General features: G+C 48.1%; 8 protein-coding genes across 8 annotated transcripts; 2 read left to right on the top strand and 6 right to left on the bottom strand.

The window, feature by feature from the left end:
- Positions 1–266: 266 nt before the first annotated feature.
- Positions 267–1,649, bottom strand: HD556DRAFT_1422889 (D-isomer specific 2-hydroxyacid dehydrogenase). The gene is given in 6 exon segments (XM_041304536.1): positions 267–306; positions 319–376; positions 385–615; positions 663–1,150; positions 1,203–1,455; positions 1,588–1,649. The coding sequence occupies 4 exon segments, from the start codon at positions 1,621–1,623 to the stop codon at positions 385–387; spliced, it is 1,008 nt and encodes a 335-aa protein (XP_041152859.1). The 5' UTR covers positions 1,624–1,649; the 3' UTR covers positions 267–306; positions 319–376.
- Positions 1,650–3,369: 1,720 nt separating this feature from the next.
- On the bottom strand, positions 3,370–4,325 carry HD556DRAFT_1422879 (uncharacterized protein). Its single transcript, XM_041304535.1, has 2 exons — positions 3,779–4,325; positions 3,370–3,711 (listed from the first exon to the last, which is right to left on the bottom strand). The coding sequence occupies exons 1-2, from the start codon at positions 3,867–3,869 to the stop codon at positions 3,551–3,553; spliced, it is 252 nt and encodes an 83-aa protein (XP_041152858.1). The 5' UTR covers positions 3,870–4,325; the 3' UTR covers positions 3,370–3,550.
- A 748-nt stretch (positions 4,326–5,073) lies between these two features.
- HD556DRAFT_1314315 (uncharacterized protein) lies at positions 5,074–6,147 on the bottom strand (the record flags this gene model as incomplete). The annotated part of the gene is made up of 4 exons (XM_041300912.1): positions 5,074–5,806; positions 5,860–5,937; positions 5,994–6,082; positions 6,139–6,147. The coding sequence occupies 4 exons, from the start codon at positions 6,145–6,147 to the stop codon at positions 5,074–5,076; spliced, it is 909 nt and encodes a 302-aa protein (XP_041152857.1).
- Positions 6,148–7,008: 861 nt separating this feature from the next.
- HD556DRAFT_138253 (uncharacterized protein) lies at positions 7,009–8,013 on the bottom strand. The gene is made up of 2 exons (XM_041303284.1): positions 7,540–8,013; positions 7,009–7,481 (listed from the first exon to the last, which is right to left on the bottom strand). The coding sequence occupies exons 1-2, from the start codon at positions 7,849–7,851 to the stop codon at positions 7,323–7,325; spliced, it is 471 nt and encodes a 156-aa protein (XP_041152856.1). The 5' UTR covers positions 7,852–8,013; the 3' UTR covers positions 7,009–7,322.
- Positions 8,014–8,393: 380 nt separating this feature from the next.
- On the top strand, positions 8,394–9,000 carry HD556DRAFT_1450784 (uncharacterized protein; the record flags this gene model as incomplete). The annotated part of the gene is made up of 3 exons (XM_041307820.1): positions 8,394–8,641; positions 8,701–8,729; positions 8,777–9,000. The coding sequence occupies 3 exons, from the start codon at positions 8,394–8,396 to the stop codon at positions 8,998–9,000; spliced, it is 501 nt and encodes a 166-aa protein (XP_041152855.1).
- A 1,236-nt stretch (positions 9,001–10,236) lies between these two features.
- HD556DRAFT_1314313 (mitochondrial carrier domain-containing protein) lies at positions 10,237–11,463 on the bottom strand (the record flags this gene model as incomplete). The annotated part of the gene is made up of 7 exons (XM_041300911.1): positions 10,237–10,303; positions 10,354–10,523; positions 10,586–10,842; positions 10,899–11,115; positions 11,165–11,257; positions 11,319–11,354; positions 11,410–11,463. The coding sequence occupies 7 exons, from the start codon at positions 11,461–11,463 to the stop codon at positions 10,237–10,239; spliced, it is 894 nt and encodes a 297-aa protein (XP_041152854.1).
- A 166-nt stretch (positions 11,464–11,629) lies between these two features.
- On the top strand, positions 11,630–13,940 carry HD556DRAFT_138060 (uncharacterized protein). The gene has a single exon (XM_041303234.1). The coding sequence runs from the start codon at positions 11,810–11,812 to the stop codon at positions 13,835–13,837; it is 2,028 nt and encodes a 675-aa protein (XP_041152853.1). The 5' UTR covers positions 11,630–11,809; the 3' UTR covers positions 13,838–13,940.
- Positions 13,941–14,107: 167 nt separating this feature from the next.
- HD556DRAFT_1250004 (uncharacterized protein) lies at positions 14,108–14,305 on the bottom strand (the record flags this gene model as incomplete). The annotated part of the gene is made up of 1 exon (XM_041298894.1): positions 14,108–14,305. The coding sequence occupies one exon, from the start codon at positions 14,303–14,305 to the stop codon at positions 14,108–14,110; it is 198 nt and encodes a 65-aa protein (XP_041152852.1).
- Between the last annotated feature and the right edge of the window lie 348 nt (positions 14,306–14,653).

Here is a 14,653-nt window from a genome sequence, read left to right as displayed (position 1 = left end):
GTTCTCTGTGGTACGAAGAAGGCTTTCTGACGTGCATTGGCAACTCTTTCCTCGATAAAGATTTTCGTGTGACCCCTCAGTGCCAATGAGCCCTGATCGAGGGAGAGCATGGCTGGAGAGTCACTGTGTGCGCAGGGTCCAGTGATACATGCGACTAGGATGAGTCGTAACGGGGCCTGGGAGGCACGGGGTTTAACGTTCAATTTAGCGCTGTCGAACCAGGCTATAATGTTATTCTGACGAGGCTTCTTTGACAGCACTGAGGCTGAATGGCGTGGCTTGCAGTGATCAATCTTCTCCATTATACGAGGCACGTTCTATCATTAGACGAGGGAAGGCGGTTGTTCCTTCTATGCTATGCCTTGTTCAGCCTGCTGCTAACGATTACAACATAGTCGAGTTGCCGATTCCCGTCTTCAGCTCAGGGACAATATCTTCCCCGATGCCACCCAGTACAAAAGCTTTCAAGTTTCTCAATGCTTGCAGTTCTTTTGCCCTCGATGACTCCGCTGATACTCCCCCAATATGCGGCAGAAGCGTACATTGCGGAAAGGTCAACAAGCGCGGATCTACGCGCGGTTCATCGGGGTATACATCCAAGCCGACTGATGAAAGCTGAAAGTTTGTGAGCAAAGACGACAAGACGATAGAAGAAGTGTTACATGACCGTCCTCCAGCGCTCGTATCATCGCCTCTTGGTCCACTATTCGTCCTCGTGACGTATTGAGAAGCACACTTCCCCGTCGCAGGGTCCTGATCTCCTTCTCTCCAATTATACCAGTTGTGGATTGGTTTAAAGGGACGTGTATGCTCAGTACGTCAGCCTGCTTGCACAGCTCCTCCAGGCTTAAGACATATTCGCACCAGTCCGGTACGGATTCTGCCTTCCTTCGTGAGAAGTATATGATGCGCATCGGGAAGGCGTGCGCAAGGTGAGCGAATCGCAGACCGATGCCACCCAAGCCGAAGATACCAAGCGTGCGCCCAGTAACGTCGTGAGTTTGCGCTGCATCACAGGGTGTCTTCCATGTACCAGAGCGAAGGGAGCGTTCTGCCATCGAGAAACGCCGCAGGCACGATATCATAAGGTATAAAGTGGTAGTAGCAGTAGCATCCTCATTCGCTCTTGGAGTATTCGACACTAATATTCCTGGGGCAAATGCACGTTAGCAATAGTTGATCTAACTGAGAGCGGACATTACCCCGTTCTTTGCAGGCTTGCACGTCGATTTCATCATAACCACTGCTACTCTGAGCGATCCAGCGGACCTTGCTCGTATCGGCTAGAGCGTGAATTAATGGCGCGTCAAATTTTCCTATGACTGCAGAAGATGTGTTGCGCCTGTACAAGGCGACAGTCCCTTCATACGGCCCACCGGGCCCAAATGAGGAGAGGAAATGAGAACGAGATTCTGATATCAGATGCTGGAGAGGGAAAGGGAGATGGCACATAAGCTAGAGGCGCATTGAAAGGGAAGGCAACTTACTACAATTTCGGCGATCCCACGAAACATCTCCTCGCACTCATCTTGGACATACTCAATCTCACCTGAAACACATCAGAGTCCAACTGATCATTGGATAAACCAGATACTGACCGCACACTAATACGCGGGGGAGCATTTCGGGTTATGCTGATTATCACAAGCGTTGTGGGTGAGGACAAGACTCAGGAAACTGTTATCTTTCATTCACCCAACACGTGTTGAGAACATGGGACTAAAATAACTAATCGACATACCTTGAGGGGATCACATTCCACTCGCATAATGAAAAGCTTGAAGGCAAATAAATTTGGGCACCATCATCATGGGCAAAGGGGGAGGAAAGGTTCGAAATTGATAATGGCGTGAAGTCGATGGAACTAGTCTACGCGAATTGAGCAGCGTAACTGACTGGGAACGGGTCGTCCTTAGTCAGTATATGAGAGAATGGTCACGGTATCAACGTACGTGAGCAATGTATGGCAGTCTGCAGTAGGAGAAAACCCATTTAGAATCTTAATTTAGACCTAGTCCTAGTAGTTGGACAAGGGCTCTTTAGTGCACCGCTAACAGTGAACACGCTCGAAGATCATTGATTATGTAAGTACTAGGAAATCATATCTGCTTTCTCGTGCATATAAAAATCTCGGAATCGATTCTAACACGCCAACCTGAGCTAGCCTGCGTGCTGATGCCGTAGCTCTACGATGTATTAAACTCAGTACCTCTTCTCGCGACCCCTCCCTAATTCGAAAGCTGAACAGCAACTTGAATAAGACTTCATAGCAATGAAAGGAGAAAAAACCATTACCTCTCTATCAGACAATCGAATCAGGTGTGTCAGGTGTATCGGCGGCATCTCAAATCGTGGGAAGAAGGCTAGGTATACTGATAGTCATGGAGGGTGGATTCGGAAGCTGCTGGCGCTCAGCCAGAGCTGCATAGCATATCAGTATCACTCTCACCAACTTCAAGAACGGCACGAGTCCTCAGTACTCACCATATTCTTCTGGCAATGTTGGTGTTGGATGTGATGCAGCAAGGGTAACAAATGTAACCAGTGTGGTAAAAATGAGTGCGAACTGCATGATTGGAGGTATTTGGATGCTATGGTCGAACTGACCCTCTAGTCAAAATCGCGAGGGCTTTTATTCACCACGTATCGTAAGAACTAACGTTGAACATTGAACGTTCGAACGTTCAATTTGATCGGATACCTTCTGACTTAGTACTTACGAGGCATCCCCTTACATTTCAGATCCATGTCTGGTTACAACGAACTTCAGAACGCTTCTCTTGCTGTCCGAATTATACTGATAATGGTGCTTTTACATAGTCATATATTGCTTTATTATCACTTTATATTCCAATGTGACGAAAGCCTTTCCTATATATTACGATATATAACGATATATGACAATACATATCTTCTTCTCTGATGCGCCCACTACTAAGTACTTGGTGTTTAGGAACATCTCGACCCAATCAGATCTCATGAAGGTGAAATTGATCATGATAATGGCGTGAAGTCGATGGAACTAGTCTACGCGAATTGAGCAGCATAACCAGTAACTGGGAACGGATCGTCCTTGGTCGGTATATGATAGAATGGTCACAGTATAAACGTACGTGAGCAAGCCAATAGAAAGTGAAAGCATCAAGGTAAGTGCGCTCGACAAAAATTGGATCTGCTTGCCTGTGGAGCATTAGCAAAGCGCCAAACCAAGTCAATGATTAGCGATCCTTAGCGCACAGCCTTATATGGCGGTCTGCAGTAGGAGGAAACCCATCTGGAATCTTAATTTAGACCTAGTCCAAGTCGGGCACCGCTAACAGTGAACACGTCCGTCGTTGTCCAAGATCATTGATTACATAAGTCCGTCCTCGGTCATCTGCTTTCTCGTGCATGTAAGGATCTCAGAATTCTAACACGCCAACCTGCGAGCTGATGCCGTAGCTCTACAATTTCAATACATCTTCTTGCGACCCCTCCCTAATTCGAAAGCTGAACAGCAATAAGACTTCATAGCAATGAAAGAAGAAACAACCAATACCTCTCTACCTCTCTATCGGTCGACTGAGTCAGGCGTATCAGGCCCTTCAGGCCCGTCAGGCCCGTCGGGCTTGTCAGGAGTGTCGGGCTTGTCAGGGGTGTCAGGCATCCCCAACCTCACGGCGAGATGACTAGTAATGGAGTTGGAGGAAACCTCCTGGCGCTCAGCCAGAGCTGCATAGCATATCAGTATCACTCTCACTAACAAGAACGGCACGAGTCCTCAGGCCTCAGTACTCACCAGTATATTCTTCAACCAATTTGGGTGTTGGATGTGACGCAGCAAGGGTCACGAATGTAACCAGTGTGGTAAAAATGAGTGCGAACTGCATGGTTGGAATTGAGAGGGGTACTATGGTCGAACTGACCCTTTAGCGAGGGCTTTTATTCATCACAAACTCGGGAGTCGGATGCATCGTAAGGACCGAGGTTGAACCATTCAACATCGGATACCTTCCAACTACGAGCCACCCACTGATATTTCGGATCCGTGTCTGGTTAAGACGAACTTCAAAGCGAATAAATTTTGGGGTTCGGCAGCTGCTCGTTTCCGTTTCATTCGTTTCCGTTTTCGCCGAGAGTGTGTAGTGACCTGTTACTACTACCACTCCACCACCGTTCGGCTGCCAAGCCGTGGCGAAAACAAGGTACGAGCAGTGTAAGGTAAAAATACCTCAGAAACCTTGTCGGCTCTGATAATTAGTAAGTAGTACCTAACTTAAATATCCTCCAAGTAGCTCTGCGTTCTTCGAATAAATGACGAATGAATTTAATTGGCTCAGCGAGACCTTGCGGGAAAAAATAAGCATAAAACTATGTACATATTGATTTTATCACCAGAAAATTGCCCGAAGCGGTCACTACCGCTCAAAATATTAACATTTCATTTCTGCCTCACTCTGCGTAGGGCTTGCACAATAAATAATAGCTAGGATACACTCAACAGGACATACTGAACTAACATATATACTACCAATATCAGAGGGAGTGCAGCTACAATGCTCTGTACCTCATTTGCAAGAAAAAGAGCGGAAATATCAATGGACTTATTATGTATTACAGGTCTATGCGGTGAGCGAGTCTTCACTGAGTTTTGGCTCGTACCTTGCTGTGAATTTCCGAGTGGTAACAGGTCACTGCATCACCGTTGTTTTCGTTCAAACCGGCGGAAAAAATGTGTTCGACAGTACTACTTACAAGCATCTATTATTACTGTAATTGACGATAGGAAACGTCCGAAGGCGATCAGAATGATTGTTAGAATCTATACAGAGTTTGGTAGCGGAGCATGACTCGGAGCGCTGAGAGCGCGAATCAAACTTGAGGGAGAGGTAAATATTCCAATTACAACTTGAAACGTGTTACATTGATAAAAGAATGTATTGCTTTGACACCAAGAAGTGATAAATGAGATATACAAACAAGTATAAGGATGCAGAATCCGAGGCCATACATAAACAAGAGAAACATCACCGACAAGGAAAGAAAAAAATAACAAATGATTCTCACGTCTGAAGTTCATGAAAACTAATAAGGCTAATATTCATACCCTAGCATCTCCGAAGGGCGTCTCTGCATCGATTCAGGACACATGCATCCCTCAGTCCACCCGTTGGAGGTCCTCGCAGGTGGAGTATACATGGTGTAGTCGTCCGCGGTATCTGTTGAACCGTATAAGACTCCCAATGACGAGTCGTAGATAGGTGAAGGGGGTTGGTATTGGGTGGGTTGGAGTTTATGTTCAATGGGATGAGATTGCATGGGCCGGAGTGGCATGGGTTGCGATTGAATGGGTTGCGGTTGAATGGGTTGCGGTTGCATGAGCTGCAGTTGAATGGGTTGTAGTTGAATGGGCTGCGGTGGCATGGGCTGCAGTTGTATGGGTTGGGATAGCATGGGTCGCGACATGGGCTGCAGTTGCATGGGTTGCGGAAGCATGGGTTGGGATAGCATGGGTTGCAGTTGCATGGGTTGCGGTAGCATGGGCTGCAGTTGCGTGGCTTGAAGTTGGTATTGGTATTGGTATTGGTATTGGTATTGGTGTTGGGAGAATGTACCAAGGGAAAGAAACTCTGCCGGGGGCTGGGGCTGTGCCGGGGGCTGGAATGACGGTTGAATCCCGCCTGACCCTTTTGTAGAGGGAACACCACGACCGCGGCGCAGAGGAACATACCCATGTTGTTTCTGTCGGTGGCGCGTGAAGCTGGCGGGGTCGTGGGTCTTGTAGTTACAATCATCGTGAGGACAGATGTAGCGTTGCTCGCCCGTACTAAAAAAATGTTGATAAGGTGGAATCGATGATAGTGATGAATGAACACGTACTGCTTAGCAGAATGGATTTCATAGTTAACTTTCCTCTTTGTCGCAAAGTCGCAGCCGGGCCAGGTGCAGATATACCCACTGTATAAGCGAATGTGAGTGAGGTACGCTATATAGCATAGAGGAGAAAAACGTACTCTGATGAATATGCGGCCTCGTGTCTCTTGAAGTCGATGAACCTGGTAAAAGTTGCGTTGCAGCCAGGATGAGCAGAGCAAATGTAGGTCTAAATATTCCGCGTCCGAGTCAGTCTTCAAGTCAGTGCACGAGGATTAGGCCTACCTTAGACATGATTGGTTATAGAAGAATATGAATGTATGTTTCAACTCGGGGTGATGATGGCACTGGGGAGGTATCGGGGGAGGTATTGGGGGAGGTATATAAACGATTCCCGACTGTGGTCATTCCACTGTGCTTTGCGGTAGACAGCCGTTTGTGGCGTTCGTACAGGGACGCTTTGTGGAGGTCACTAGCGGATGTGGACCATGGAACACGTGAGTGCATTGTCTTGAAGCAACCACATCGGTTTGAAAGCTTCAGCGTTGGATGAACATCAGGATCGAGTTATTGCCAGAGATAAGTTATACGGATGGAGCTCAACTTGACGTGAATAGTTGAGTAAAGACTGAGATGAATATCGAATTACTTGACACCGAGGTCTGGCAGGGTTTTGGAGGTCTTTGTCGTAGTGACCGGCCTGGGCCATGCAACAAGCAGTCACTCGATCAACCCCTTGAGTCACTCATTTCTTTACATGTCCAAGCGGAGTACTTTGAGTCCTTGTGAGGGGCCGCCTAGGCATGACCGGACGAAAGTTGTCATTTCAGCGATTCAGCGATAAGATGGTCGAGGAAGTGAGATCGGACACTGGATTAATAGAGTTCGTATAGGTCAGTGCAGTCCATTGCTACTAATGTTAGACGGTACGTCGACATAATGAGGGAACTTGTCGAGTCGGTTGACATCCTTGTATGAATGTAAGTATAAGTGAATATCAGGAAAAGATGCAACACAACGTACTAGCAAGTTCCAACGTCCGAGTATGCCCGAGTTCCTAAGTTGTGCCTTTTCTTAAGACTGTGTTAGTTACAAAGGGATGACACCGCTCAGTGTGAGGGTGCAAACATCGTACAAGTCAGACACGGCGCTAACCGATCCGATCCAGTAATCACATGCTCATTCGACACGCGCTTCATGATGAAGTTCATCATTGCTCGCTGTAACGTACAGCGAGCATAATGATATTCTCGAAACCGCTCAACCTTAATGAACTATTTCGACACCAGTCATAACGACAACCATTGCTTGCTCTGATCGCAACAATTCTCATTCTTTGGTCTAGACTGTTTAAACCCTTTAGGAACAAGTCAAGCAGTACACCAACGCACAGTCAAAGTGAGCTTACCATCGATCATCAGGGAAAACTTTTCCAAGCGCTCATAATCAAGTTCTAACCGATGAAACCACTACAATTGCCTTCGAGCACTTGCCAGCACGTCTTCCTGAACACAGGCACTAGCATCCGTGTGCTGTTCGAGTAAGGATGATGGGGTATGGGGGAGCGGAGGTGTCAATCTTGATAGAGGCTCAGGGACCGGATGACTCGGAGTGAAAGGGCCCTTTGACTGATAGGAAATAAATGAAATCAGTATGCCCAGCGCGATCCAAATGCACGGTACTCACAGAACCTTCGCCCAAATCCGCCAAGTCCTTGCAATAGCTATGATTGCCACTGGTAGTGCGGCTTGTGAGTGTTTGAGTGGTTGGCATTGGATGCGATGCCGCAGTGACAGAGGCTAATTTCTCCGCCTTTGCACGCGCTTTTGCCGCCAAACGCTTTTCGTGAAGCTGTACGCACTTCTCGTAGGCACGGCGGCCTCTGGTGCGCATTGCTTTGCACTGGTTTCGATGCCTCGTCAAACGAATAGCATCAACATTATGAGCTCCACACGCATCACAATCGTATTCAATGGGTGCGCGGCGCTGAGGAGGCATGACGGCCGATCAAGTTGGAGTCCACGGCCCGAGCCGCTGCTGGTGCCTAAGTATGTACTGCAAGATGATCGCAAATGTTACAAGCGACTTACAATCCTTAGACAATATGATTGCACGAGGTCAACATAATGCGAAAATGTTGCAATGTCACTGCGTGGTAGCGACACTAGTCTTAGAACTTAGAACGTGTACCTGATTATCTAAAGATAGCAACCGATGGAAATTGATGACACTGTTCACTTTCCGCGACTCCAGGACTGGGTCTTCCATTTGTGCACCAGCTCCGTTCGCTCCTGCGAGTCGTCCTCCCTTCGCTTTACACTCGTGAAGCGCTCCTACTCACTGCTCCGAGACTCTACATTTCTCGTACTATATAAAGACGATGCTGTCACGCGACGTGTGCCTCAGCGGTTCTATCAACAACGTTGAGACTCGTATCTTAGTCTTACTTCAACACGTACAGTCGGGGATTTGGTTACTCAATCGCTCTACTCGCCTTGCTGATGAGATCGCACTGTGCAGGGTCTCTTGGTTCGCGCAGGATGTCTAATACAACACATAAACTACAGAAATTCTGTGCTGAATCGTACTTTGAAACACAAACACAACCTCCTTCACTCCTCGCCGACATAGAGGGCGTTCACAAATTTATCCAACGGCAACGACAGGCCAACCGATCCGTTGTACTTCTAACGGTGAGAGTCATTATCACAGGTGCTCGCGTCATGCACACTGAACTCGAACCAGAGCAGAGGGACCACCGTACCGCTAGAGCTCAATGTCTAAGAAAGTGCAACCACCCACAGTCGCACAGGGTCACTGACCTCATATTCACTAAATCATGTGCAGCCTCCGCTTCCTCGATAATTTTAGCGCCGGTGCGTGCCAATGTTCTTTTCATTATATTCTGTTAACCATCATGCAGGTACCCGAGGTGCGACATCTGCCGAATATTTCCTCAAAGCTGGTCATGCCGTCATATTCATGAATCGCCAGTTCAACCTACAACCTTTTGGTCGACGTTCTTCCCACTCGACCAACCCATTCCTCAACTTTCTCGAGATTGATGCTGCATCTCCGTCATCCTCGACTATTGACTCGGCATTCCCGTACTCAAATGACCCTCCACCTATGACACGAACACCGTAAATCACTGTAACTACAAAGTGGTGCATGCCGAAGGAACCCTACCCATGGTCTCGTTCGTTACCGTGAACGAATATCTTTGGTTATCGCACGCGGTCAGTAGAGAGATAAGTGTCCCAGGAAGAAAGGTGATGTATCATCTCGCTGCCGTTGTCAGTGATTTCTTCCTATAGCAGCAGAGATTGTTAAGTGATCACCCCCTGTCTCGGAAAACGATGTCGACAATACCCCGTGACGGTCAGTCGGAACATAGGATACCATCTGCAAAAGGCAATCTGTCCATAGAAATGTATCAAGTACCGAAGATATGAAGGGTTCATTGTCTCCTTCAAGGTAGGTTCGCTTCACTTTTTACGTTGTCATTTGACCGATATATTTTCCCAGCTCGAAGCTGACGAGACGAATCTGACTGCGAAAGCTTAACAGTCGCTTGAGCGCTATAGGCACCAGGTGGTGATCGGAACCGATCTCCATCACCGCAAGTATCGAGTTGTGTTGACATCTCTCATGGCGAAGGCAGACGCTACAAAGAAACTGGACGTCGTATCTCAACCAAAATATGCGGAATTTTGGACAGAAATCGATTCTCATCAACCGTCCAACCATCCCAAAGAAATAGAGGAAGACAGCGTTGCAGAATTGCTTAAACGCTACAATGCATGGATCGAGGGCTCATGAGCAGGCAGAGGAATATGGTATCATTCAGAAGACCATTTTGTTCGAATTGTTCTATGCTGCAACCTGGGATAAATACCCTCTTTGAACCCTTACGTATCACGAAAAACGTGTCGAGGCAGATTACTGGCAGTGTCAACACTCAGATGCGAGGGTGGGGACTGCTGGCCGACCTCAATCGATTTTGGTTTGTCCGGTGTATCGTAAGCATCACATGTTGTCTAGCTTATCGAGGAGGTGGCACTTGCTAAATACCATATTTCATCAACGTTGGAGTCGTCGGCAAATTTCAACTAACCTCGAGCTATCAACGAGTGTCTCCTCTGCGTGGTAAGTACAACCTTACTCACGACACTCGCGTGCACTGTTTCGTTGCATTAACCGGAATAGTCATTGTGATCGTCACTTAATCTACATTCATGTGCCACACCATAGTACCGACTGAGATATAGACACAGGGAAACTCGTTTGTTTGCATATTATTGATCTAGTCCGATCTAAAATATGAGAATATGTGAGCACTGAGCGTCTCGCATTGACGTGTAGGAGATGAATCCTCGATAATTATGAATACAGCAGTCTGCTAGCCATCTCGAATCCAAGGAATGTCGCCCCGTTCGCAAATGGTGAACTGATTGAGCAATGAGTTCGTGAAGCATTTCTGAGGAATCAAATGCGTACCGAATCAAAGTGGGCCCCAAACCACGTGTAAATGCGCTGATTCCCTCGCTTCTCCAAACTTTCCGCACACAATCCCATGCCGAAGCATATTTTTGTCCAGTAGATGGGGTAAATCCGTCGGTCTGCATTCTAGATTTGATCATGTCTATAGGGTATATCACTGCCCAAAGCTATCGCAGAATTAGCTCAATGTACAAGCGAACATGCACTGGGTAGAGGGCATAGAACTTACTGCGTATCCAGCTGCTGCGCCATACAGAATAGAGTTCATAGGGTTAATCTGGTCCCGTCGTATTCCCTTTTGGGTTATTTCGCGTTGTACAAGCTTTTCGTATGCCAAGAAATAGACGCCATAGCCTGTCGCTTCACGTAGAAAGGTGACAGCTTGTCCTTTAAATAGTCCAGAAATGCCGTGTTGTGAGACAATTTGTTTCATTGCGTTAAATGGACCCTTGTATATTGGATTCGTATTTGACTGCGTCTGCAGACCTAAGGAAGAGGTTAGAAGCCGGATACTAGTCATACACGCAACACATGGGACTCACGAATGCGAATGTGTTCCACTGGACCAGAAACTACACCGTTAGCAAGCCCTGCCGCAACTCCAGCGATGACCAGCTGCCTCCCACTCAACATCTTTCCTTCTTCTCCCCCTTCACCTCTAGCGAGATTCTGGACCGTGAATATCCGCTTTGCATACTCGAGGACTCCAAATTGTATCGATACACAGACACCGATTCCCAGCAATGGCGTTAACGTGCCCTAACAGAATGATGTGAGAAAGAACGGTAAAGAGTGACAAGAGCATCACCTTATAAAACGCCAGAGGCCCTTCATTTTTCAAGATACCGCCAGCGCAATGCAGCATGCCACTGTAAGTGCCCTTTGCCGAAGTTTGCATGCGCTGAGGAAGAGTCATAATGTGTACGCAAGTATACTTGCTTGAATTTTATAGCCACTCTCACCACTTTCACGATGTCGAAGGGTTGTCCGACGAGGACCTAATTAATACGCGGATTGAGTCGACACGTAGCATTGAGCCTATTTTATACACACCTGAGCTATTCCTCCAGCCGTTCCAGCCGCAAGGTCCTTGATCGTGTTCGACATTTGCGACTGGCTATTCCTGAGGGAAAATTAACCTAAAGTGCGACTTTGGACCGTTTGGAACTTGAGGTAATCAGCTGGCAATTATACAAATTGCGGAGTTTCACACAAGAGCATTTGCCGACTACTAGCGCGGACATAACTCCCACTTGCTAGCCAGCTCATTGCCACGAATATGATACGTAGAGACAGGTCTCGCCAAGTCAGTTTGAAGATGGACCAGTTGGCAACGTTAATAATAAATCGATGAAGTTCAGTACATATGTAGATGCTTGCTCTGGTTTGCACCCGACCAACATCATAATCATATGACCTTCCACTAAGCATCTCATCTCGGTACCTAGTACTTATGACTGAACCTAGATCCAACCAAATTGACGCGACAGCGAGCTCGACCACTAAACAAACTGGAGATGAGGAGGCAGATGAATGGGTTGAAGAGGACGAAAATTATGATGACGATGAGTACGATGACGGAGAGGAAGAAGCGGAGGAAATTGCGCGTCGGTTGAAGGAACAGCTATGGGCGGACATTAGCAAAGCGCAGGCAGACCGCGTAAATGTCACTACGACGGCATCAACATCAACTCCTGGTGCACCCCTACATGATGGTGTTCCGTCTGCGGTTGCTTCTCCAGTCCCGATCACACAACCTTTTCTGCAACCATCTATGTCGTCCAAGAAGGAAGAGGCCGCCTTGAAGACAATGGGGAATGTGCTGAACATTGCAGGAAAGGATCCTCTGGTTCACTCAACTCTAGCATCTGCGGTCGTTCCTGGTGCAGGCAACAGCGTTCTGGAGATACTCAATCACACAGTCGCCGCTGGAACAATTTCCAAAGACCTTGCAAAATCACTCAGCATGACCCTTGTATCTTTGGCCCGCTCCGACGCTCTTTTTGCCGCACTGCGTCACTCTAATGCGCCTGCACTACAGCTGGATAAAGGCAAGAGGAAACGCGACGAGACTGAAGAAGAACAGCGGAGGAACGAGCCACGAGCTTTCAAACGGCCAAATTTCGCACATGGCCATTTACAGAGCCAGATAACAGACGCAGTTCGCGTGGTTTCAGAAACTCTAGCCTCCCATCCACCTTCCAACGGCCCGCCAGATCCGTCGATCATATCCTCAATTCAGCTACAGTTGCATCAGATATTTCTTTTTGCGGTCACCTCTTCTGCGAGAGGAGGGCCTGAGACAAACGCCTTACAGGAGATCAGTGGACTCATTCAGGTGGTTGGAGTCCTGAGTGGTAGTCCCATTGGCCCCACCGCTGTCCCACCGAACGCCCATATGCAACCCCCTGATGTGTCGATGTATCCTCCCCGCCCATGGATACCGCCGGGAACTGGTCCCCAGCCTGTCCCTTTCAGCGACATTGGTACCGCAGTATACCCCTGCCTGGTGCCAGGTTGTCGCAAGATTTTCGCGCGATTGTTTAACCTACGAGCGCACCAACAAGTACACGCAGTGCACAGGCCATATCGCTGTGCTGCATGTCCTGCCTCGTTTGCCCGAAATCATGACCTGAAACGACATGCCAAACTACACGACAAGACGGGGTACCAGTGTGCTGGCTGCTACAAGTTATTCTCGCGGCGTGACGCAATAAAGAGGCACAAAAATAGCAGCGCAACTCGTGGTGGCAAAGGGGAGGCATGTGTTAACGCGGCAATCAAAGAAGTCGAACTGGACAAGGAGAGTGGGGACGATGCACTGCGGGAAGGTCGACGGACACGGATGTGGGCTGATATTGTGACTCATTCCGTGGCATCTACAGCAAGTTATGGAACGTTTGGTGATGATTGGGGTCCGGAGGAAGGGGAAATGGATGTCGGCGTCATCGGCCATGCACAAGAAGCTGTGCTCAGTCTTCACAAGACGCTGCAATCACACGTGTCCAGCGCGCTGGGAACAGCTGTGGATCATGATATTCCACCAATGCAGGTTGATCCGGCTGGAAGTCAAGCAACTTTGGCTAGCGTCATCGCTCGGGCCCAGCTACAAAATATGCCGGCCTCTCAAAATCAACAAGATAATTCAGCGGTGAGCGCTGCCAATCATAGCATGGCCGAATCGCAGCTTTTCCCCGTGGACGACGGATGTGGCGCCCCGAATGATGATTATCTTGTTCCAATCGCGGACAGTGCAACTGTTTCTGCACCGCCGCTATCACTGTATGGTCTTTCGGAGGAACAAGCGCGACTGTTGGAGCAGGCAATCGCTAATGCTGCGTCTGCAGCTCAAGCACAGGCGGAAGCAGAGGCTGCGTTGGAGGAACAGGAAGAGGACTATGAGGAGGACTGCGACGAGGACGATGGTGAGGAGACAATATCAACTGTTGGAACCGAGATCCCTTCAACGTTAGGACAATAATATTGTTTATGTATTGTCAGTGCGTCAAGTACTATCAATCTTTGACAATGAGTACTATAGCTTTCTGTCACCCAGGCATGTCCGGCAGCCTTCAGCCTGTCTGTAATGCATCTATCTAATCGTACAATTGATATCGTCCAAAGTAATGAATATATGTACACAGAATGCGAAGAACCTGAATGGCGATGGCATGACAGCAACGTGAGTAATGAACTGAATTAATGGAGGTCGCCGCTTACTGTCAATAGTCATGCCACCAAGATACGGACCCTAAATCTTTCCCCGTGGTTTATGTGACCGGGGTGCTGTGTAGAGCTCTTTGCGTTTTGCCTCTGCTTGCCGCCAAAATTCTTGACTTTGCGGAGACTCGCGTCGCCACGCCTCCGCGATGACTTGAGCGGGCGATAAGTTTGCGCGATACATAGACCCTGTATTCCCATCTTGTTTTGGGCGGGGGTCGGACGTCATCGCATTCTATAATTCAGAAAACATACGAGTTCAGGAATCCGAAATACAGAAGAAACCGATGTAGCAAAATTGGCGTACGGCAGCTCAAGGTTCAAACAGGTGGGACTCCGACATGGACAGGAACCGGGTGATTGGACTTTTATACAAGGTTTGGTTAGTGGACCAAATCTTATTTCCTTCCGTCTGCGGGAGCGCGTCGATTCTCGAGGTAGACCAGGGGCAAAGCCACCATTGTTGTTCGCCCTATATGGAAGGATGAAAGCGGGCGGATAGACCACCGGACGGTATTTCTAGGCCTTCTGCGATGAGCGCAAGACTTCGCGTAGTAGCCGAAAATGGGTAGGGAAC

This window comes from Suillus plorans (genome assembly GCF_016647745.1).
Source record: "Suillus plorans strain S12 chromosome Unknown HD556scaffold_112, whole genome shotgun sequence".
Lineage (NCBI taxonomy): Eukaryota > Fungi > Basidiomycota > Agaricomycetes > Boletales > Suillaceae > Suillus > Suillus plorans.
The sequence above is the reverse complement of the archived record's forward strand: the minus strand, read 5'-3'. Positions and strand labels throughout refer to the sequence as shown.